Source organism: Lithobates pipiens, unplaced genomic scaffold (genome assembly GCF_037356315.1).
Source record: "Lithobates pipiens isolate NorthernLeopardFrog02 unplaced genomic scaffold, aLitPip1_a1.2 Scaffold_16, whole genome shotgun sequence".
Taxonomy (NCBI): Eukaryota; Metazoa; Chordata; class Amphibia; order Anura; family Ranidae; genus Lithobates; species Lithobates pipiens.
The window spans coordinates 562,990,010-563,015,001 of record NW_027507748.1 but is presented as its reverse complement, the minus strand read 5'-3'; the positions used below and the strand labels follow the sequence as shown (position 1 = coordinate 563,015,001).

General features: G+C 43.7%; 1 protein-coding gene across 3 annotated transcripts in view; it reads right to left on the bottom strand.

Moving 5' to 3' along the window:
- The window catches only part of ARHGEF25 (Rho guanine nucleotide exchange factor 25), a 479,971-nt gene that overhangs the window by 195,903 nt on the left and 259,076 nt on the right, over nucleotides 1–24,992 (bottom strand). Inside the window, exon 1 of one of the 3 annotated variants that reach the window (XM_077483626.1) lies at nucleotides 12,134–12,316. The exons of the other annotated variants lie outside the window; for them this stretch is intronic. Coding sequence (XP_077339752.1) covers nucleotides 12,134–12,143 — 10 coding nt within the window. The 5' untranslated portion in view covers nucleotides 12,144–12,316. Of the gene's footprint in view, nucleotides 1–12,133; nucleotides 12,317–24,992 lie in introns of those variants that run through there. 3 annotated transcript variants of the gene reach the window in all.

The following is a 24,992-nucleotide window of genomic DNA, read 5'->3' as shown; positions in this document are numbered from 1 at the left end:
AAAAGAAAAGAAGAGATACCTTTAGAATTACAGTTATGAGTGTGCCTGTAAAATGATCCCGGGTAGTGAACTGTATAGCCAGTCATCTTTAATTTGGTCTCACCTTTTTCACGAAAATGTTTAACATTATGTAATGTGGCAGCTGTACTATAGAAGAATGTAAAGCTGGTCTTACACCCTTCTGAACCTACTTATTTATGAACGCTATGATCACTATGATACATACATCACACATACAATACTATTTTTTGGTTTTTGTTGTCATTATGAAATACTCATTACTTATGCCTACATCTGTGATCTTACAGTACACAGTAAATCACTTGCCTTGTACCCAATTAGCTTAAATCCCTATACTGTGAGTGCATTATGTACTTTGGACTGCTAGGACCCCCAGTTAAAGTACATTTGATAACTGTGGTTAAGCAGTGGAAAATGGAAATAATTAATCCAGCGCATGCCAGCAAATCTCCGGGCATCACACACATCAGATTACATCACCATCTTTCTATATATACAACTCCTTTCTTAAATCTACTAAAGGCTAAAATATTATCTAGTGTCTACAGTAAGTGGTGAGCATATTAGACTAAATTCCCTATAAATAATTGTACTTATCTCTATTAGGGATTAACTTAGATGTTCGTGTCGTATATAAATTTGACTCGAACATCAGGTGTTCGCCAAATAGCGAACATTATGGGGCGTTTGCGGTAAATTTGAGTGCCGCGGGACGCCCCATAATGCACTGCGAGATCGCAGTGCATTACTGTATGATGATTGGCCAAAACATGCACCTGACCTGCATGTTTTGGCCAATCAAGGCGCGGTCTGCTGAGAGCCATAATTGGCCAAAAGCAATCATGGCTCAGGGGGACTAAGTCCATGCCCCACACTATATAAGGCTGCCTACATGGCGGCCGTGTGTAGTGCTGTGTATACATAGTCTTGTATATATGTATACATATATATATATATATATATATATATATATATATATATATATATATACTCGGCATCCAGTGTAGCCTATATCTACAGTGCATTCTGTGATGTACTGTTTCTAATACACTTCAGGCATTGTACACAGAATATAATTCAGTATGTACAGTTTGTGTACGGATAAAATACATCATGTTCGGAAGGCCACCAAGGAGAGACTGACACTCACAGGCCACTAAAAGAGGGCAAGCAGCCTCTGTGTCTACAGTCAACAGTGCTGGTCGTGGACATAGTGCATTCTCTGCAGGTGGCTGTGGGGCATGCTTGTCCTTTTTATCTGCTGCTGGCTGTGTTATTGAGCCAGAACATGCAGAAGAGTTGGTGGAGTGGATAACAAAGGCGTCCTCTAACTCCTCCTTCTCTGTCACCCAGGCTCAGAGTAGTTTGCCTTCCAACGCAGCTGCCAAACTGGCTCCTTGTCCACAGTCACTCCTTCTGTAGCCCCACCATCATGCATGGAGGAGTCCCCAGAATTATTCAACCACAGTGTTGGGTACATGCTGCTGGAGGATGCGCAGCGATTTGAAGGCTTCGATGTTGGTTCCCAGGTTGAGGAAGGGAGTAATGTGAGCCTAGAGAGCGACAGTCATGTTCCCCCAGCTGCAGCATACTGTCAAGTTTGCTCCAGTGATGAGGAGGCAGGAGATAATGAGGTCACTGACTGTACTTGGGTGCATGAGAGGAGAGAGGAGAAGGAGGAGGCACAACTCCAAAGCAGGATGTCTTCTAGGGGGCAGCTTAAAGCCAGCCATCCTATTGTATCACAGCCCAGAGCTCCGCAGGTGCAGGGCGCTGCTGACTCCCCGCTGACCTTTAAAAGTTCCTTGGTGTGGGCCTTTTTCGACACATGTGAAGCAGATCACACCGTTGCTGTTTGTAACCTATGTCTGAAGCAGATCAGCCGGAACAGCAGTTGCTCAGACAACACATGTTTGACCTGCCATGCAGTCCCTTGGCAACAGCACTTGAAAGACCCACATCAAAAAAAAAGGAAAACTTCTCCTTGCTCCTCATGTGGTTTCTCCAACCCTACTATACCTCCAGTCCTCTCAAAAACCTGCACTGAGAGGAATGAAGGTACAGCAATAGGTACTTGCAGCCAATCTGCTAGCAGTACACCACCATCTGATTTTGGCAGGCAAACTTCCCTACCCCAGTTGCTGAACCGTAAAAAGAAATTCATCCCCAGCCATCCACATGCTCAGCATCTAAATTCTACCTTGGCCAAATTGCTAGCACTGCAACTGCTGCCTTTTCAGCTGTTAGACTCTTCCCCCTTTCGTGAATTTGTGGAATGTGCTTTATCTCAGTGGCAGGTTCCAAAACGCCATTTCTTTTCACGGAAGGCCATTCCGGCTCTCTACCGGCATGTCGAAGGCAATGTTTTGGCCCCGTTGGACAGGGCGGTCAGCAGTAAGGTTCATATTACCGCTGACTCATGGTCCAGCAGGCATGGGCAGAGACATTACCTTTCCTTCACGGTGCACTTGGTAACTCTTCTGGCAGCTGGGTAGGATGCAGGACAGGGTTCAGTGTTGTTGCAGCTTGCTATGCCACCATGCCTCCAAAATGCTAGTGGTGATTCTGCCCCAGCTCTCTCCTCCACCCCCCCTCTTCTTGTTCCTCTATGGCCTGTTCTGCAGATATGTCCTCTGAACAAGCGGTGCTACGCAAGCAGTCAGGCTAAAAGATGCCATGTGGTTCTTGAGTTGATCTGCCTAGGGGACAGGAGCCACACTGGGGCACAGATTCTGTCAGCTCTGCATGGGCAGGCTCAGTGTTGGTTGGTGCCACACCAGCTTTAGCCAGGAATGGTTGTATGCGACAATGACACCAACCTTCTCTCCGCCCTCCGACGGGGACACTTGGCCCATGTTCCATGTTTGGCACACATCTTGAATTTTGTGGTGCAGCCATTCTTGAGCAGGTAACCAGGCTTACAGGATCTCCTGAGGCAGGCCAGAAAAGTCTGTGGTCATTTCCGCCGGCCATACAATGCCATTGCTCAGCTGGCTGACATTCAAAAGGAATGCAACCTGCCAACAACTGCTTCATTTGTGACATTTCCACCAGGTGGAACCCAATGTTGGCAATGCTGCAGCAGTTGCACATGCAGCAGAGGGCCATCAATGAGTACCTGTGTGAGTATGGCACTAGGACAAGGTCAGTGGAGCTTGGCTTCTTTTTGCCATGCCAGTGGCTGCTGATTAAGGATGCATGCACTGTCCTGTCACCATTTGAGGAGGCCAAAAGGATGGTGAGCAGCGACAATGCATGCATCAGTGACACTGTCCCTCTAGTCTTCCTGTTGGAGCACACGCTTCATGGACAGGGCACTTGAGGAAGAACAGCGGGAGGAAGAGGAGGACTTCCTTACCTCTCAAGGACCCCTTTATCCAGATATCATTCCTACGGGCCCGCCAAACACACAGGAGGAAAAGGAATAGGAGGATTGTGTCAGCATAAATGTAGAGGATAACACTCAGCAGCAGTCTTCAGGGGATGGTTTTCAGTCCCCAGAAGCCCAAGGAGTTGTAAATGACTGGGAGGAGGTAGTTATGGATCATGTGATCCTTAGTGACCCAGAGGACTCGAATGCCACTGCAAACTTACGCTGCATGGCCTCCCTGATTCTGCAAAGCCTGCAAAAGGACCCTAGGATTCATGGTATTAAGGAGAGGGACCATTACTGGCTGACAACCCTTCTAGATCCACGTTACACGGGTAAGGTTGCAGAACTCATCCTGCCTTAGCAGAGGGAGCAGACAATGAAACATCTTCAGGAGGCCTTGAAGAAAGGTTTGTGCAATGCATTTCCAGACCCTGGGAGGTTACCATTTCTTGGTGCTGGATAACGTGTTGCTGAGGCTTCGTTCAGCCAGAGGAAGAGCGGTGGCAAAGGTGGCCTGCTGACCGATGCCTTTAAACAATTTTTCGGACCTCAGCGCCAAGGTCTGATCGGTTCAAGCAACCATTGCCAGCGTCTGCATTACAGGATTATCTAGGGGCAAGATCAGACTTGGAGACCTTTCCAACAGAGCATCCACTGGGTTACTGGGTCTTGAGGATGGACCAGTGGCCAGAACTTGCTCAATATGCAACTGAGTTTCTAGCCTGTCCTGCATCCAGTGTGCTTTCTGAACACACATTCAGTGCTGCTAGAGGGTTTATAACGGATCAAAGAGTGTGCCTGTCCACAGACTCCATTGATAGGCTCACATTAAAAAAATGAATCAGTCTTGGATCAGCAGCTATCAAGCACCTGATGCTGATGTAACTGATTGCATTTGCTATGGATGTGGGATCCCTTGATGACTGCCTAAGCCAGCTATCCTATTCCTCCTCAATCTTGGTGATGCTAGCAATATTTTTGGTTTAGGGCACCACTACCCAAGGCCCATTTTCCTGTTAAACAGGGGCATGTAATTACAATTTTTAATCTAATATTTCATGGCAGGGCCTGTTTCTGCACCCAACAAGAGTATCTGTGAGGTTTTACAGTGTTGTGGCACCACCAACACAGCCCAAGGCCCAATTTTTCTGCCCATTTAACAGGGGCATGTAATTAATTTTTGATATACTATTTCACAGCAGGGCCCATTCCTGCACCCAACAAGAGTAACAGTGTTCTGGTACCACCAACACCTAAGGCCCAATTTTCTTCAGAGTATATAGGGCAGGCCGTATAGTATATATACTGCTGTTCAAAGTATATAGTGCCTGGGCGAACTTCACACCATTTATTTTTTTTTGGTTGCGGGGTTACCCTTAATATCCATACCAGACCCGAAGCTGTGAACCGAACCGGGGGGTGTTCGGCTCATCCCTAATCTCTATATAAAGGTAATTTAAAGTGTACATAAACCCCAACAATGGACTTCTCTTCCTTTTAATCTGTTAAATTTACAGTTGAAAACATTTTGTTATATTGGTTCAATAAGTGCTAAAAAATTAAATTTCATCCTGTCAGAAATGTACAGCTGTCCTGTTACCTGTTCTCCCTGTGTTGTCTCAAGGAGTCTAATCTGCAATCTCAGTTCTTATGTTGGACTACAAACCACTTATATATGTATATTATAGTTTCGAAAAGATAGCTGGACAGGGCTGACACCATTTCCTCAAATGTCAGAAAAAAATACACTGTTCTATCAACTTACAACAATGAATCTAGAAGCTGAGTACATTTCTGCCAGGATTAATAGGTATTTTTCCTTCCAGGGTCTTTAAAAGCAATGTGCATGTAGTGCAGAGGTGTACTGTACTTATTTTTAAACTTTGTCCTAACATACACGTTAATAGCAATGACTACATATTTAAAGGAGCCTCAAACCAAAAAACAACAGGCTCAGATCCAGCGGGGACACTACTCCTCCTGCCCTCTCCTCCATTGAGAAAAGTTATTTCAATAGTTACACTGCTTGTAACCAGATCAGTGAAAAATGGAGACTCCTGTGACTGGTCAGAATCTGCCACATTCACAGACTGCTATAGGCAGTAAAAGAGATTTTCCCAATGGAGTGTCATTGTTGGATTATCTTAACGCAGGGGCATACACACAGGGATCGCAGGGGTCACATTGCGACCCGGCCCCTTGAGCCTGTATGTCTGGATAGAAGGGCGGCGGGGCAACGGCATGTAGAGGAACAAATCCCTCTATGTAGCCGCTGAATGCCCGGTTCTCCTCCTCTTCCTCCTGCAGACATTCAGCGCCTGCAAGAAGGAAATGGATCCACATGCCACTCCCACCACATCCCTATCACTGTTCGGCTGCCCCTGACCCTTGTGTGCTTCCCTGGTCCCCCACCTGTCAGGATGGGGAGTGGGAAAAAGACTGGTTAATGTGTAATTTACTGGCCTCTCCCTTGTCTTAATTACTTTTTTTTTTTTTATTCAATCATAGTTGAATATACTGTGTTTACTATGCCTCTGTTTATGAATGAATGTGAATCTCTGTGCAGAGCTATTCCTGTTCATTCATTCTGTCCTCAGTCCCTTTTTCTCTGTCTCAAAAGTGAGACATCAGGGGTCTGTTTAGACCCCTGATAAGTCACCAAAGCTCGCCAATGGGAGTCCTAACAAATATGTAAAAAAATAATAAAAAATAAAATGGTAAAAAATAATACAACAAAAATAAAAATAAAATACTCACACTAGTGGAACTACCAGGGTCTCAAAGGTCCCACTTGCAACTGGGCTCTGATGTTCCACCACCGTGGGGGGAACCCCAAGAAAGCAGGAAGATGGTCTGCTGTGGGACTGTAATAAAAGTTCCCACAATGGGAGTAAGCAATCCCGGGATAAGTCGGAAGGGCCCCAGTCAGGGACCAGGGGGGTCTTTCATGGTTTCCTGCACCAGGGCCCTGACGGGTCTAGTTAGCCTCTGTCTTAAGGCTTGTTCACACCAGAACGTGGTACGGGAAACCTGCATTTCGTGTGCGTTTCTTGCACTTTGTTCAAAATGCACTTGGTGTGCGATCTGCTGCAGCTGTCAATGTATTTCTAATGAAACTCTAAGGCTCCATTCAGAAATTGCATGAAAGTCATACCTGAATGTTATACAATGCAACTTGTGTGCAACAGTTGCCCATTATCACTGGTCAAAGCCAAAGTTGTATCCAAGTTACATCCATCCAAAGTTATATTAAAGTTGCTTCAAAGTTTGAAGTTGTATAAGTGTGAATGGAGCCTAAGTGCAAATCGCAAATGCAGTGTGTTTGCTTGCACTGGATTGCGGTACCAGGCGATCCGGTGCAGTGCATTTTTTAAAAGTAGTGCATGAACTAGTTTTGCCAGTCAAATGATTGGGCTGAAAATCGCACCGCAATAAGTTGCACAGGAATCACACAGGTTTGCAGACCGTGTTACCTGGGGTGAACTGACCCTTAGTGCAGCTGAGCTTTGGGACCTGAAGCGGTTAACTCTTACAGCGCTGGACGTTCAACACTGAAAACTTCTACAGAGTGCAGCAGCCTGCACTTGGCGGGATGCACGTCATTACAGGTAAGTAATATAACTAAATCCGTAGAGTAAAAAAATGTTTAACTAAACTTCAGCTTTAATGGCTAAACTGTACTGTCCTGTAAAATGGCTAAACTGCTTTATTGATGAACTGGAGAATAATTCCAAAACAAAGGAAACTGATGTCAGCAGAAATTATACTGGTGGAAATAAAAAGGCATCCCTCAGTATGTTACATCCTGATCAAAGACAATTATCATCTCATCACAGCTGGTAATTGTGAAATGCAAGTTAAAAAGAAAAATCATCCCATTCTTCAACACTTGTAAAGGTTACAAAGTCCATGTATTGTGTAATAAAAAATATATTTGATTGTTTTCATGTTACGAGACCAAAAATATGATAAAAAATAGAACAAATAAGGTAGTGTCAGAAAGTGTCCCAAGAATAAAAACAGTTCATAACTACAGAGTTAAAGTGTTACTAAACCCAGGACCATGCATTTATTTTAGTAAATATACACCGATAAATACGTTTACTCATCAGAAGTATATAGCAGCCTTGTGACTTCTATCAGTTTCTAGTAACGCTTGTAGGATGAGTTTTCATTCTCCTCAATCCTCTGTCTGGACAGTGCTGGACAGTGCTGATTGGCCCTTTGCTGATCACATGCACCCTCCCAAGAAAAAAAAAAACTCTAGAAATACACACCAAACTGAGCATGTGCAGCCTGTCCCCAGGCTCTCTAAATATCGGGTTATTTTTTGGAGACAGTGGAAGAAGAAGAGGATCAGAGAAGACAGTGCTCTCTCTGACAGTGAAGATTTCTATGGGATTCAACTGCCTGCACAGCACAGGGCATACTTCATTACAGGTAAGGTATGCAACTAAAGAATTCTTTCTTATTGCAAAACTTTAGTTTAAAGTGGTTGTAAACCCTTACACACCACTTTTACCTACAAGTAAGCCTATAATAAGGCTTACCTGTAGGTACAGTGACTATCTCCTAAACTTGCACTATTTAAGAGATATTGACTGTATCAGCATGTGCCGATGTCATCGGCACATGCCCACTGAAGAAACGTCTCGCTCGTGCCGTTTCTTCAGCTGCTGTGCTGTTACCGGCGTCTCCTGTGTGCATCATTGACATCATCACAGCTCCAGCCAATCACAGCACCGAAGCCTGCAATACCCAGAAATAACTCCGGGAGACATGTTGCTGGCCATGGCGGTGTGCCAGGACTGCTGCTGGGGCTTCTATCTAAGCTAAGTATTTCATAATGAGCTAGTATGCTATGCATACTAGCTCATTATGCCTTTGTCTTGCAGGTTGTTTTTTTTTTTTTTTCTTTCTTTGTACTTTGTTCTTTCTACTTTACCACAGCAGCATTTTAGCATAAGGAGGGCTTGGTTTAGGAGAAGTGCAGTGTATGGTGTTTTGTGCATATAGGCCCCAGACATATTTCTTGCTCTTGGTATAACACAGCAATTAAAGTATAATAATGGAAAGGTGGGTGTGCTTGTTAAAAAATGTTTAAACAACTGCTTCCATCATCAATGAAAACACTAGTATAACAAACTTTCCTTATCTGTGTGTAACAAACATTATCCAGTGTCATTATTAATGCAGGTAGGTTTATGCCAATTGAGCTGGAATACAGCATACACTTTGTTCTCATCCAGTCGACAACTAGAAGAATCAGTTGCCATGCCTACGCACCACAATATAGCAAAAGGCAATAATGACAAGTACGAGCACCCAGTGTGTTACACTTGTTTTCAATAGGCCAACATTTTATATTTATTGTATTATCTATTTCTTGGGTAGCTGGGAATGTTCAGAGGCTTTAAGAAGCTCAAACTAAGGTCAGTCATTGGCCTGTGATAACTATGATGTGAAAATAAAGTAGACCGTGTGAGATGAAGCAACTCAGTCAGGTTTTTTTGCATTGAAATAACAAATATTGTATACTTACCTGCTCTGTGCTCTGGTTTTGCACAGAGCATCCACAATCCTGTTCTTCTGGGGTCCTCTGCCTGTTCTCCTGGCTCTTCGGCAGGTGTCCCCATAGGAAGTTTGCCCCCAAACCACTTTGTTTGCATCCATGTCCCCTTGTCATAGAATTTGATTGACAGCAGCGGGAGCAAATGGCTCCCACTGCTCTCAATCTGTACAGTGAGGAGGGAGAGAACAGAGAAAGCTGCTACTCTCATGCACATCGCTGGATTGAAATCAGGCTCTGGTAAGTATTGGGAGGGCAGGAGGGGCACAAAGCACAGAGGTTTTTTTTACCTTTATGCATAGAATGCATGAAGGTAAAAGACCTTAAGGCTTTAGAACCACTTTTGCACCCATACAGTTGTCAAATTTGGACCAGTGGTTGTGTCTGTGAAGCCACTGTGTCCCAACAAACATGAATGGAACTGCATGCATGCAGAGGCACGGAACACCTGTGCATCCCATACGGGCAAAGATAACCCTTAGCACAGGAGTACAGATAGGTACGCCCATGTGAAAGAAAGTTTTGGAAGGGGTGGGAAGGTATGTACAGAGGGTGGGGGGGGGGGGGGTATTTTGGTTTGGGGTGTAGGTCATTTTTTGTTGCAGCCTGTCTACTGTGTCTTACACTCTTCTGACCCCTGCAACTTAGTGTTTTACAAACGCCTAAACCCTGCACTCTGTATGATACACATTGCACTTCACTTCCTAAGTGCTTTGAGTCCCCAGGGAGAAAAAAACACACAAATACATTTTTTTTTTAAATTAAAGGCTAGGTTCACATATATGTGGCCCTACGAACTGCGTTTTGCAACACTTCCATTTGAATAAGCTGCCGTGCCTCCTGAAATGAAGATAAAATGTCCCTTCAGCATTTTAGAAATTGCAGCCCGCATGGGAACTGCAAGTGAGGTGGGGTTCCCAGTGCAGGTATGATTTCCTATGTATGTTGCCGGGGTGGTAGCAGCTGCAGGAACAAGTGCGGACCTGCAGCAGGAACCACCTGCACACATGTGAACCTAGCCTAAAAACTGACTAGTGCTTATTGAACCATATGCAGCTCTCATGTGTTCAAAGATAAATTAATTAAATGTGCTCTCAGTGATTCTCGAGCAGAGATATTAAATTTCTCTCACATTTTGTAGCAAAATACTTCAAGAAATGTTTTATGGCCCCTTCCTTGGTGATTACATGTTATAAGTTGCATTTTCACTATGATGTTACTTTTTCTGCAATTGAGTAGGTGCAACCGTCATTAGATGTAATGCAGTCCTCTTGAAGACTCAGTCCTCTTAATCTGACCCACTCTTTCACCTGAGTTTGGCATGCCTGGTTTGGTATATATAAATCCTAACAAAGAATTTCTCCTATTTGCTCCTGTTTGTTCTCTTAACATATCATAATGTTTTTAGCACACCCAAATTTAATTAATTCCTATAGGCGGTTTGTACCATAAAGTGCTAGTATGCACCACATAATAGCACATTATGGCATACTTACTTTAAAACAAAGCCCTCCAGCAGTGCACTGTTTCCACTGACAGGGCTTCCATCTTCACCTGGTTTTCTTTCCAGGTTTGCGGGCTCCGGCTATATAAATGGCTGAGTATGCCGTCCCTTCAAAGTGCACGTCACCAGCTGCATCCCCGGTGACTATCTTCTAAACAGTGCACGTTTAGGAGATATTCACAGTACCTACAGGTAAGCCTTATTATAGGCTTACCTTACCTGTGGGTACAAGATTACAAATTGCACTTTACTACCACTTAAAGTAAACCTGTCATAAGGGCCCTTGCTAGCCTTCTTCTGAATATTGCTAGAAGAAGCTTTTATGATGACCTTCTAGCATCAACACTTTCTAAGATACTAACCTGAAACAAGCATGCAGATCAGGAAAGTCAAATGTCCTTGCCAGCAAACTCGTTACTTGTCAACGATTTACAATCCTAAAGCCAGGGGGTTAGCACAAGAGCCAGGCAACTAGTATTATAATACTGAACCCAAGGGGTTAGCTTAACAAGCAGGCAACTAGCATTTCAGTAGAAGAAAAAAAAAGAAAAACAATGGATGCCTCCATATTTCTTTTATGACAAGCATTTGATGCACACAACCCTTTACAAAACCCAGTGTTTATACTTTACGAATGAACCCCAACATGTGGATTGTTATCCAGGTAATCATGTTTTTAAATAACAATAAATAGTTACTGATAGTTCCGTAATATGTATATAGATAAAAATGTCTATAGACTATAATTTATTTATATATCTACTTAATTATATATATATATATATATATGCAATTTTATATAGGCTATGTTTTTAGGTAGTTCTATATCATTTATTATTTACTAAAAGAGCTGAAATGAATGGATGTGCATGGCTGTACTTGGGTACACAGTTGTACATGCACATACAGTACACTCATATAGCAAATTTTCTATTCTTCAATTATGCCTGTATGCTATACAAGTGCTTTCACTAGTGTCAGCATATACCCATTTACAGCTGTACACAGCCATACATGTCTATGGCAGCTGTACTCCAGGGCTTCCCAGGCAGGGGAAATACACCATAGTTTATGTTAATGGACTCAAGGTACCCAAGTGCTCCAAACCCCTGAGTACCCAGACTCCAAGGTACCCAGACTCAAAACCAGGGGTGGGCAACTGTGGCCGTCCAGCTGTTGTGGAACTACAAGCCCCATGAGGCATTACAAAACTGACAGTTACACCCATGGTTTAAAGAGGCAGAGCCATGATGGGACTTGTAGTTGATCAACAACTGGAGGACTGCAGTTCCCCACCCCTGCAACTCTTACAATATTTTTTTAACAAGCATATATACCCTTGAATCCCACCGTAGCAATACAAGGAGTTCATTATGACATTTAATGTTTCATCATTACTCATATACATATGGCTTTTTTAAATAAGCCGGCAGCACTATAGCGATCTTCCCAATACAACAGTAAATACTAAGTACCTAACATTGAAGGAACCCCCACTGACAAAACTACAGTCGGTCTATTCCAAACCCAATGACACCTGTTAAAATCTAATCTCCACATGTTAAAGGCATGGATATATATACAACCTTTGCCTTCCCCACCTCAGTACCAGTACTAACTGTTTTATTTCCCACTGGATGTGCATGAGTTAAATATTTAAACTAACCTGTTGCCATAGCAGCTGCTGTTGCTCTAGATCCTGCTCCCTCCTCCCAGATCTTCAGACATACCTCTCCGGGTCATCCCCAGTTAGGCTTGTCCAATGTATTCATACTCAACACTTGATAAAAGGGGAATTCTCCAACCGTCTGGTGTGTGTGTCATCTTCTGCAGAGCGAGCTTGGTTAGCGAGGATCGGAGAATTTGTATATGATTCTTCTAGTATCTTAGCAACAACCTCACATTCAGTGCATGATGTATTACGCTACACATCTCATGTAACATATACAGTCTCTTATAAAATTCCAAATACGGAATGTCAACATAAAAAAAAAAAAGAGAAGGGACATGCCAACTAATTTTCACTGCAGCATAAATCCTGTGCACTAGAATTCTCCCATTTTGTCAATCCTTATATTCCCCAAGAACCAGCCAGGGTGTCACCCAAAATCCCTACCATACCTGAGAAAAAAAACATACAGTATATCATGGTATATGTGCATTGCAGCATGCGGCCATTCATTCTAAATGGCACCCAAAAAACATATAGACATGATATATGAACAAAGCTCCTCCCTCTATAATGTGTGCTTGCCTCAATCCAGAGTACGAAGTGTCTTTTTTGTCTATTTCTGTCTACTGCCTCATTCCTCTGCAACTAGCAGTGGCACCCCACCCATGCGTCTGGCCCCCTGATCTACATACGGGTGCATGGATTCCAATGGCGGGGGGGTATGGATTTCTGAAGCATACGATCAGAGCCAGAGGCTCTAACAGGCTTCAAAAAAGGGTGGGCACTGCATCCCGATCCCACCCTGTTGTGTGACTATAGCAAATGAATTTTCGCTATTTTCACACTAAAGTTCCTCCCCGCCAATCAAGAGGCAGGTCGTGAGAACTGTTTCCTGATTGGTCAAAGTTTCAGGCGATCCTATTAGATGCCTAGCACTTAGGTGGAAGAGGAACAGTAGGCTGTAGGAGATAGAGGAGCGGACTTCGAAGCTGCAGCTCCCCGCACCTCCAAGAGAAGGAGGAAAGGAGATCACAGCCTGAACCTACAGTACGCTGTGAGGAGGAGCAGACACTTGAGCCCCCGTTCCCCGCAACTCCGGGCCGCTGCCCGCACCTATGGCCACCACTTCCGTACTTCCGGGCACTCCCTGGCCTGCACCTATGGCCACCACTCCCCGCACCTATGGCTGCCGCTCCCTGAACCTCTGGGCTGCTTCCTGCACCTCCAGGTCGCTGCCTGTATCTATGGCCGCCGCTCCCCGCACCTATGGCCGCTACTCCCCACACCTCCGGGCCGCTTCCCACACCTATGGACGCCACTCCCCACACCTCCGGGCCACTTCCCGCGCCTATGGATGCCGCTCCCCGCACCTCTGGGAGGAGGAGAGGAGATCACAGCCACGATCGGGTAAGTGACAGGGCCGCCAGGTGGCGGGGGTGCTGGTATTGCCGCCAAATTAAAAATCCACCAGCCACCACTGGCTATCAGCATGAATCACTTCTGACAAGTTTTCCTGACACCAGAAGAAAATGGTGACAGGGGAGGTCATAGTCTGTGACTGACAGACTCAGCTCTGTTCCTTTGTGCTGTGTGAAGGAGGTGCTTCCCTTCCTTCCAATCAGCTCCCAGAGCTCATCTCACGGATGTAACTTCAGCTCCCCGCCCCCTGCTTTTCAGAGCTGAGAGATGTTAAGTCTGCACTTTGAATAGATGTATGGGAAAGACAGCTGAAGATACACAGTCACGTTACTGGGTATATGTAAGGGCTTGAAACCACTTTCGTTTTCACTTATCACTGTTGAACCACCACTTTCCATCCGCAGTACGTTATATGATGTCCTGGGCTTTACGTGGGGATATCTGAATGATGCCTGCAGCTGAAAAAGGGATGGAAGTGGGAAGTCCTGCAAAATAAATTCTACATGGACCAAATTTGCCTAAGCTAATTCAAAGAACACCACATTTCCGAGTGTGAACCAGGCTAAGAGCAACCTTGAAGCCCACTCTTAAATGTACAGAAAAAAAAATATTCATGTCAAAATTTGAGATTATGGAAGAGGTTAAAATAAAGAAAAGGATAAGAAGGAAAAGGAGGAAGAAGATTTACCACCAATCCCCATGCTTCAGACCACCACCCCTCCCCCCCTTCTACCTCACCCCCTATGGGGACTGAAGATATCTAATTCAGGGGTTCTTGACCTTTTCGAATCTGTGTTGTTGGTCACGAAGGATGCTAGCAAATTTTTCATCTATCATGATCCAGGAGATTTTGCATTTCACTAATGCTAGATTTATCACAGGAGTTTTCCATGCTCGAGTTATGATGAGCTGAGCTAGAAGGTGGGAATCCTGAAATTTCTAGGTAACTCACTCAATACATCGAAAAATAGTGCCGTCTCAACATTTTTAGGATTATTCAATCCAGTCACCGAATATACCAAATGTATTTTTCTTGTCCAATACCATTATACTTTTGGGTATGTCCACCAAATGTGGAGCATGCTTCACTCTTGGCTGCATTCGGATACATTTTTGCTAACCATGTCAGAACAAGGTACCATTGTGACAATACCTTGTAATTCATCTCCACCAGGGAAGTATTTAAAATTCCCTTGTGCACCATGGTTGACCACTGGAACTAAATGTCCTCATCTATAGTCTCCCCCAGATCCACCTCCCAAGCTAGTTGGTAAGAAAGTTTAGAACTCTGATCCGCAAAGTGTACAACTCTGAGAAACTGCCTTGCGTCACCAAGCCACTCAAACATTTATTTTCGTAAAAAGTCTGTGTGGTAATGTCATCCTGATTCCAACACAGTGTCTGTACTTACTTTCCATTTCTAAGGACTAAATATCCCATGGTACCTTGCTGCCTGCAAGCAACGAGTCTTGTACTGACTCCTGAGACTCCTCTCAGCACCTCTGTAGTCCAGAAGGCAGACTCTGTGAAATGTGTAACACTGTAGTGCCTACTCACAGGACATAGCGAAGCGCCACAGAATTCAGGGAAGTGTGTGGGGATATTCACTAAGTAAGTTTACAAACTTCAAGATTGTCCAGATTATTAGGAGTAGGATGGAAATAATTGAAACACAATGTGGAAATGAAAATATTATTTTAATTTTTAACCATAGAGGACCTCTAATTATACAATTGAAAGTGTTGTTCTGACACAGTAGGGTGAGCTTTTTCACCTAGGACAGAAAATTTGTTACTGGCAGATCACCAGGTGAAAATAGGCCTAGGGGAAAAAAACAGAGCTGCTTCTTGCCAGTCTTCAGGTCCCTAGTATGTTTACTGTGGGCTGCCGGCTCAGATTTCTTGCAGCTTCAAAGCCGGCCGCCTGCTGCGGTTTTTGAATGGTCCTGCAGTATATTCCAAAAATAAATAAAAAATGCAAGCACATCAATGCACTACAGTGTGTTTCAAAAAATGCAACACAACATGCATGCAGTAACACATGTGGTGTGAATATACTCTTGGGGCCAGTTCACACCAGATGCAGTCCAGTGCATTTTTTTTCTGCATCAAAAATACATTGACAGTAAATTATATGTAATATATATATATTTTTTTCATGCTTTGTGCAGAAATGCAGGACATTTTTAAAAAAAAATATGGATTCCTATGGAACACATTCACATCAATGCATTTTTGTGCCTCTGCGTTTTTGGTAAAGGCCGGTGACTTATTTTAACCACTTGCCAACCAGTCGTCGATATTATACTGCGGAAGGTTTAGCGCGGTTGCGCGAATTGCCATAGGTGTACGACAGAAGCTTAAAGAGAGATAGGGGGCCACCCACTGCTTGACAGCGGCTCTGATGCACGTTGCTTGCTCGCTCCTCAGATAGCCAGAACGGGGATCTGTCAACGTTACTAAACAAATCCCCATTCTGACAGGGGAGTAGAGAGAGATCTGCTGTTCCTAGTGATCATAAACAGCGATCTCTCTCTTCTTCCAGTCAGTACACTCCCCACACAGTTATAAACCCCTCCCTAGGGAACACTTAACCCGATTGATCGGTGTATAAATGTCAATGGTCCCAAAAAAGTGTCAAAAGTTTCTGATCTGTCCACTGTAATGTCGTGCTAAATATTGCAGATCGCTGCCATTACTAGTAAAAAATAAATAAATAAATAAAATGCCATAACTCTATCCCCTTTTTTGTAGACGCTATAAGTTTTGCGCAAACCAATCAATATATGCTAATTGCAAATAAAAAATCGTTCTTGTTTTTTTTTTTTTTAATTGTCACTTTTTTTTGTTTATAGCGCAGAAAATAAAAACCGCAGAGGTGATCAAATACCACCAAAAGAAAGCTCTATTTGTGGGAAAAAAAGAATGTCAATTTTGTTTGGGTACAACGTCGCAATTGTCAGTTAAAGCGAAGCAGTGCTGTATCGCAAAAAATGGGCTGGTCATTAAGGGGAAAATATTTCCTGTCCTTAAGTCGTTAAACGCAAAATTGTGTTTTTTTGCTTCAATAGACTTCACTGAAAAAGCTGCAGAAAAGCATGTATTGTATTTTTATCGAGATTTGTGTTTTTAAATCTGCCCAACAACAAACAAAAAAAGAAAAAAGAAAAATGCGGTAAAAAAAACGTGGAATGCAGATCAAAAAGCATTGCAGAAACAATGAAAAGCAAGATGCATAGATGTGGATCGAACCTAAATCTTTTATTCCCATACTGCATGATATTGTGTGCAATCTTTCTCAGCAGATCTGAATTTTTTTTATCTTTTGCTAGGTACCCATCAATATAGCTGTGATTAAACGTCTTATATTTACTCCTGAAGATTTATAATGTTCACACATGGAAATAATGTAGACAGATCTGAATTAAGATTAAACGACTCTATCCCACGTACACTGTGTACTTGCAGAACTCTCTCGCTCTCTCTCTCTTTACCACTTCATTTTTCCTTTATCTGCTCTAACCTGGGAGCATTTCTCCTATTTCTGTTGTGTACATCTGAGAGCAGGGAATGGAGGAATAAGAGCACAATGAATAAACTTACTAAAGAGTGTTTAAGACTTCCCTCTGTTAAAGGATTTAGGGTCCTTTAACATCTTTGTAATAATACATCAGATAAAAGGGTGTGTGGGTAAGTACAGGGGTATTATTGCACTAATAATACCTGAAACTGTAGACAGAATTAAATGATATAAAATAAGCTATGAGGCCTAATAATAGGAAAAGGGATGCAGGCGTAATAGACAACACTTCAGCCTCATTGGGTCTTTACAAGTCAAGCATATACTTTCATAAATACTCATGTAGAGCTGAAATATTGCCGGTAATGGCAGCGTGTTGTCCTGATAAAGGAAAAGAGCATTGTGACGCTGTTACTGCCGCTGCTCTTGGATATTGTATGCACAGCTGTAACTGCATAAAGGATAATCATTTCCTGTGCAGGGCTGTATTTGTCATTCTCATTGCTATTAAGCTCAGGCAGACACAGGAAAAGGAAAGGATGATTTTTTGGCAATGGGTAGCACAGAAGCTAAGTGGTTAGCACTTGTGCCTAGCAACACTTGGGTTGCTGTTTTGAATCCCAACCACAACACTACCTGTATTGGGTTTGCTTGTTCTACCTGTGTGGGTTACTTGGATCCTGTCTAAATTGGTCCTGGTACATGTATGTATGATTGTGAGTTAGGGACCTTAGATTGTAAGCTCCTTAAAGGCAAGGGGGCGTAAATACAATTTGGAGAGATCATAGGTGCGTGTAGCCTTTTGCATTAGGGTATGCACTCCAAAGCTCAAACACACATAAGCAGTGGCTGCTGTCAGTATGGATGAGATTGGTGTCAGTAGTTTTTTTGTTTTAAAAAAAAAAAATTTACAAATTTTTTTTTTACTAATTTTTTTTTATTTGCCCTTTGTTAGGAAACCCATTGAGGGGATTTTGTGAAATAGCAGAGAAAGGGACTGAGGACAGAGATTCCCCAGTCCCTTTCTCTGTAACCTCAGCTGCCACAGGTGGTAAGGGCATTCAGCAAGAGAGATTTGCATCGCCCGGGCACACCCAGCACACCCTGTGCACATGCCTATGAGAGAGATGATGGTGGATTGAATCATTGACCTGCAACTCATATATTTTAAGGACTTTAGTAGTGAGATCTCTTTGTTGGCATTTGTGCTTGTTCTGTCCAACCTACAGCCATACAGTAGAGCCTTATACTTTATGTCACAGGGAGACTGACACTTCCCTGTAATAGTAATGGAGGGTAGATAGAGCACGGAATCCTAGGTATAGAGACTTCATCAATGAAGTCACAAAAGCTATATGGCATATTCATCCTGCCAGAATATAACCTAAACCAGGACACTACCTGCCTGGAATTTGCATGTTCTGCTTGTGCCTGTGTTTGTTTCCTCCGGGTACTCTGGTTTCCTCACACACTCCAATGACAAGCTGGTAGGTTAATTGGATCCTGTCATAACTTGGCCCTAGTGTGTGCGTGTGTGTGTGTGTTTGTGTATGAATGGGAGTTAGGGACCTTGGATTGTAAGCTCCTTGAGGGTAGGAACTGATGTGCAATATATATGTGAAGCACTGCATAAATTGATGGCACTATAAAAATACCTTATAAATAAATAAACTGTGATATAAGATTTCTGTTGGACTGGTATGACCGGATCATTTCAATCAAAACTGGTATAAGAGTTAAAGCTGAAGTTCAATTTAAAATCTTATTTTAATGGGGGGTGGGGCGGGTGGCGAATACAGCACCAAACAAATTATCTAAAACTCTTCCCTGCAGCAACTCTTTCATAGTTACCATCTTCCAGTGCTGTGAGAATTAAGAGCGGAAGCTGCTACTGAGAAAAGTTGTGCTGCCATTTGCAGAACCCATCTTACTACACTCCCACAATACATCACATTCTGTGAATTGACGATGGACGACTTGGCATACAATTGTTCCACCTCCATTCACAGAATGAAATGGAATGTGGGAGAATAGTAGTCTATGTTTTGTGAATGGCCGAGAGGGTAGAAGAAGGCGGGTGAGCTGCTCACAACAGTATCCGGTGGCTATGAAGAAGGCACTGCAAAGAGTTTTCAAGAAGAAGATGTCTGCAGATAACACGCCTATACAAATAACTAATGTGCTTGGTGTTGTATGACAAAACAAAAATGCTAAACTTCAGGTTAATGGGCTGAAAAACTCCCAGAGATGGCCTCATCCCGTCCTGCCTTGTTGCTAGGACATTGCTAAGAGACCCTGAGCATTTGAGGGCTTGCTTCTGTGATGACAGGGCTGAACAGTAACAGCTGGGAGTCTCTTAGCAACATCCTAGCAACAAGGCAGAGTGAGGATGATGATATTTCTGGGAGTTACCGTATATACTCGAGTATAGGCCGACCCGAATATAAGCCGAGGCCCCCAATTTACCCCCAAAAAAACTGGCAAACTTATTGACTCGTGTATAAGCCGAGGGTGAGACATGCCTGTCCATCCCTGTGTGTGTGTCCGTCCATCCCTGTGTGTCCGTCCATCCCTGTGTGTCCGTCCATCCCTGTGTGTCCGTCCATCCATCCCTGTGTGTCCATCCATCCATCCATCCCTGTGTGTGTGTGTCCATCCATCCATCCATCCCTGTGTGTGTGTGTCTCCATCCATCCATCCATCCATCCCTGTGTGTGTGTGTCTCCATCCATCCATCCATCCATCCCTGTGTGTGTCTCCATCCGTGTGTGTGTGTGTGTGTGTGTGTGTGTGTGTGTGTGTGTGTGTGTGTGTCCAGCCTACCTTTGTCCCGAGCCTCCGTCCCGTGCCTTGCCTCCTTGCCTCCGTCCCGTGCCTTGCCTCCTTGCATCCGTCCCGTCCCGTGTCGTGCCTTGCCTTGCCTTGCCTTGCCTTGCCCCCGTCCCGTCCCGTCCTGTGCCGTGCCGTCCCGTGCCCTCTTCGTCGGCGGCCATTGTAAAGTTCAAAAGCTGCGCCGCCGCCTTCGCCTGTGATAGGCGGAACACTGAATTTCCCAGCAGCCTGTGTTCCGCCTATCACAGACGTCGTATCATCCTCGTCCGTAGTACGAGGATGATACGATGTCCGTGATAGGCGGAACACAGGCTGCTGGGAAATTCAGTGTTCCGCCTATCACAGGCGAAGGCGGAGCCGGAGGCGCGGCTTTTGAATCGAATGGCCGCTGTCTGTCTGCTCGACACGCTGATCGAGCGGGCAGACAGCGATGACTCGAGTATAAGCCGAGGGGGGCACTTTCAGCCTCAAAAAAGAGGCTGAAAATCTCGGCTTATACTCGAGTATATACGGTATTTAGTCAGGTACGCAAATGGCCTACACCCATAGCAAGGGCATTATCCAACTCAAAGCTGCATGATTTGTTTTTATCTACAGACACACCTTACCTGCATAGGCAGTTGTTTGATAAAGGTAAACTATGCCTTCAAGACCCCTTTCACATTGGGGCCCCATAAGCGCTAAAGCGCTGCTCGTTTTAGTGGCTCTTTTTTGGCCGCTACTGGGGAGCTTTTAACCCCAAAGAAGAGGTTAAAAACTCCTGTGTTGTGGCACTTCTCAAATGCTTTTCAGGCCCTTTGAAAGCGCTGCCCATTAACCACTTGCTTACTGGGCACTTAAACCCCCCTCAGTCCCAGACCAATTTTCAGCTTTCAGCGCTGATGCACTTTGAGTGACAATTACGCGGTCATACAACACTGTACCCAAATGAAATTTTTATCATTTTTTTCCCACAAATAGAGCTTTCTTTTGGTGGTATTTAGTTACAGCTCGGAGTTTTATTTTTTGCTAAACAAACAAAAAAAGATGCAAAAAAAAAAAAATCATGTTTTAATAGTTTGTTATAAAATTTTGCAAACGGGTCATTTTTCTCCTTCATTGAAGTGCGCTGATTAGGCGGCACTGATGGGCTGCATTGGTGGGCACTGATGGGCTGCATTGGTGGGCACTGATAGGCTGCACTGGTGGGCACTGATAGGCATAGTTAAGGCGGCACTAATAGGCACAGATAAGGCGGCACCGATGGGCACAGATAAGGCGGCACTGATGGGCAAAGATGGGCACAGATAAGATGGCACGGATGGGTGGCACGGATAAGTGGCACGGATGGGTGGCACGGATGGGCACTGATAGGTACCACAGATAGATGGGACTGATGGGCACTGATAGGTGGCACTGATAGGTGGCTCTGATAGGTGGCACTGCTGGGCACTGATGGGCGGCACTGCTGGGCACTGATGGGCGGCACTGCTGGGCACTGATGGGCGGCACTGGGGTGCAGCACCTTTGAGGCAGATTTTGGGTGGCACTGTGGGTGGCACTGCTGGGTGGCACTGTGGGCACTGCTGGGTGGCACTGTGGGCACTGCTGGGTGGCACTGTGGGCACTATGGGCACTGCTGGGTGGCACTGACAGGGGGGCACTTACTTTATTTCAGGATGGCACTGCGGGTGGCAGGTGGGCACTGGCAGGGGGCAGGTGTCCGTTTAAATTGCTGGCCGTGATCGGGACTGATGTCCCGAACACGGCCGCCGGCGATCGGCTTTTTTTTTTCTCCTCGCGCTGTCAGCGCGAGGAGGAATACTAGCCGATTACCGGCTCCGTTTTATCACATGATCAGCTGTCATTGGCTGACAGCTGATCACGTGATAAGGGGTCGGGATCGACCCCTTACACGGATCGGTGATCAGGCGAGTCTCACGGACTCGCCGATCACAGAGTGCGCCGCGCGCGCCCCTCAGGGGGCGCGCAGGCCGCTCGTAACCGGGACTACGTCAATAGACGTAGTCCCGGAAATGTGGGTCCGCGCTATTGCCGTCATTTTGCAATAGCGCGGATCCCAAGTGGTTAAATACTAAATACAGTGCTCCCAAACTGCCCCAAAGATGCTGCTTGCAGGACTTTTTGGAAAGTCCCACAAGCGCACCACCCCAGTGTGAAAAGTCACACTTGAATGAATAGGAGGAGGTTTCAGGTGCTTAGCAGAGGCTATTTCCAGCACTAAAGTGCCTGAAAACTGCCCAATGTGAAAGGGGTCTAAATAACCAAACATTTGTTTTTTGTTTATATCTCTCAAATATTCCAACAGCAAACTCTTGAGCTTCTGAATCTACACATACCACATTCATATAAGGGATTTTCACTTTCCCTGTTCCAGTCATAAATTATTAATTTGTATTATGTAGAATGCAATATAAAGGATGGGAACATGCAAAGATTAAATTCAAAGTAAACCTGTGGTCAGGCTATGGACATTCAAGTATTTACATATTCTTAGCAGTAAAAGTAAATTCACTTTAAAACAAGCCCTCACTGATCTCTGTAACTGAAGGCAATGTGGAGTAAATCATGCTAAAAGTTCATAGCAGCACTACAGCAGACTCTTCTATCCGCTTTAGTTCATTCTACTCCATCTATAAGCATTGAACTGGCAGCCTTCCAGGCCAGCACATGCTCTGTGTTTACATTAGAAGGCTAGTGGAGTTCCACCTAACTTTTGGGAAGGGGGGACATGGGAAAGTGAGTTACTAAAAAAGCAACTTGAGTGCTTCTGCTGTGAATTTTGAAGATGAACTGCTCCATGATGCCTGCTGCTATGGAGATCAGTGATGGCTTATTTAGTGATGTTATTGGCTTTTTTATTGCCATCACTGTCTGTTGGCAATATACAGTATTTATTTTCCCCTCCCTTCTTGTAGATTAAGTGTAACAGAAAAGGGGAATCAGAATGTTTACAGACCAAAGGTTCCGACTCCTCTTTAGTACCCCCAGTGTAGACGGCTTTACTACAAGTGAGAAGTCAACTAATCAACAGTAATTTTATTATCTGAAGAGGCTATACCACTGAGATCACCCGCTGCATTACAAAAAAGATTGTGAAAACTTGTGGTTCACTTGAGAGAGCATTAGGGTTAAAACACTGGTAGACTCTAAATTGACTTCAGTGAGTCCAAGTTTATTTTATATTCTATAAAACCTCATTAAATATTTATGCTTCTTTACTCTACATGTTCTTGAGCAACAAGCCGCATTGCCTGAACACATCTTGCTGTACAACTATTCTGATTGTAGGGCCAACATAATAGAACAATCAGCATTTGTCTTGATTTAGTGCCCTTTGCTTTGAATTTTATTTTACTTTGCTTTTTATTTCATTCCCACTTCTCTATAATCAATGTTGTAGGACTAAAGTGCATTATTCTGGGGTATAATGTTTCAAGCAGTGTTAAGTTTCGAAGAAATTAACACTGGTTTCATGACTGTACTTCATATACACATTTGTAAGTTCTTCCCGTCTGCTGAGGTTTAGGATTAGGCACAAATATGTATTCATTTAAATCTGACTAACTAGACTGTTACGTTTGTACTAGACACTAGACGTAGGCCAGAAATGCCTGCTCAAAACAGGAGGTATTTCCAGAACATGTTGCATGTTCTTTGGAAAGCTCTTTCCAGAACCTGTAAGCTCCCATAGGCAACGTGTCTGAGTTTATGTTAACTTAGAGGAGCAGGGTAATAGTATGACATTGGTAGCACCAGCTAATCCTTGGAGAAAAAACAATGCGTAGATAGAAAGTCCACCATGGTCAATCAGTTCTCTCCCCAAGCTTAGTAAGATAGGTGATGTTCAACAACATCACAGAGGGCTCAGATATAAGGTTGGAATGATCATGTGACAATTGTTTAGCATTTATTGACACCTCTGAACTTACAATTAGAGATAGAACAGTTAAAGAGGAAGTAAACTATCCCACTCTGATGCTTCTTTTCATTTAGTCCATTATAATAAGTCATTATCAGACTATACCCAGTGTAATCCAGCCCAAATCGCATATTACTTACTGTTTAAAGAAACTTTAGAAAACTTGTTTCCAGGGGTTAGGCAGCACCATATTAAGTATTGTTTTCTGAGTCCGCAGTGGAGTGTATGTCTGCCCTTACAGTGAGCACTTCCTGTACTGTTAACCAAGCCTCCTTCTCAATCCAACGTTTCTATGGTAACCCTGCTTCCCTGTTCATAGCTTACTTGTTTATTTCATAGTATTTACTTATGCAGATGTCTAATGGCCATTACTGCAGTCTTATCAGCTGAAGCTGATAAATCTGACAAAGGGAAACAAGTTTAGACTGTATGTGAGGTCACATGGTCACATGTTGTGTAGGAGGAAGCTCTGAGTGATTAGCAGAGTTCAGAGCTATGCCTTAGGAAGTCCTGATAACAGATAGATAACACATAGAGAGTGTGCCTTAAATGAGGGGAGATCTGGGCATGCTCAGTGACTTCATTCCACAGAACAACAAGGATTACAACAATACTAAGCAAGTAAGGAGATATCTACAAGCAGTGTTCATTAGGGTTTTTTATGCTGATTTAGATGGGACAAAGTTGTGGGGGAGGGTTTACAACCACTTTAAACTGGCTTATACACTAGTTGAAAACCATTCAAATTTTGGGGTTTTAAGACATTTTGTTCAACTTTCTAATCATTAATGGAGTCAAATCATCATTTATTTTTGACTATAGTGATGTGGAAATTTGAAGGAGTGAGATGGAACATTTTTCTTGAAAGAAGAAATTTCGAACAATATATCTAGCTTTCACACCAGAAAGTTTTGCATTCATTGAGAATGCTTCTATGAATGGTGGTCACGCCAAAGTGAGTGCCTCTTGTGGTTATTATTGTGATGTTTCGTTAATTAGCTTTAGTGTAGAGATTACCAGTGAGCAAAAAACACACCATTTCTGCCATTTAAGGGCTTGTTGGCACACTTTTATTAAACAAAAATAATAAGTCCATCCAGGATCCCCACTCAGGGATTTCAACCTATACGGTTTAGGAGATATTTCTTGGACCTACAGGTA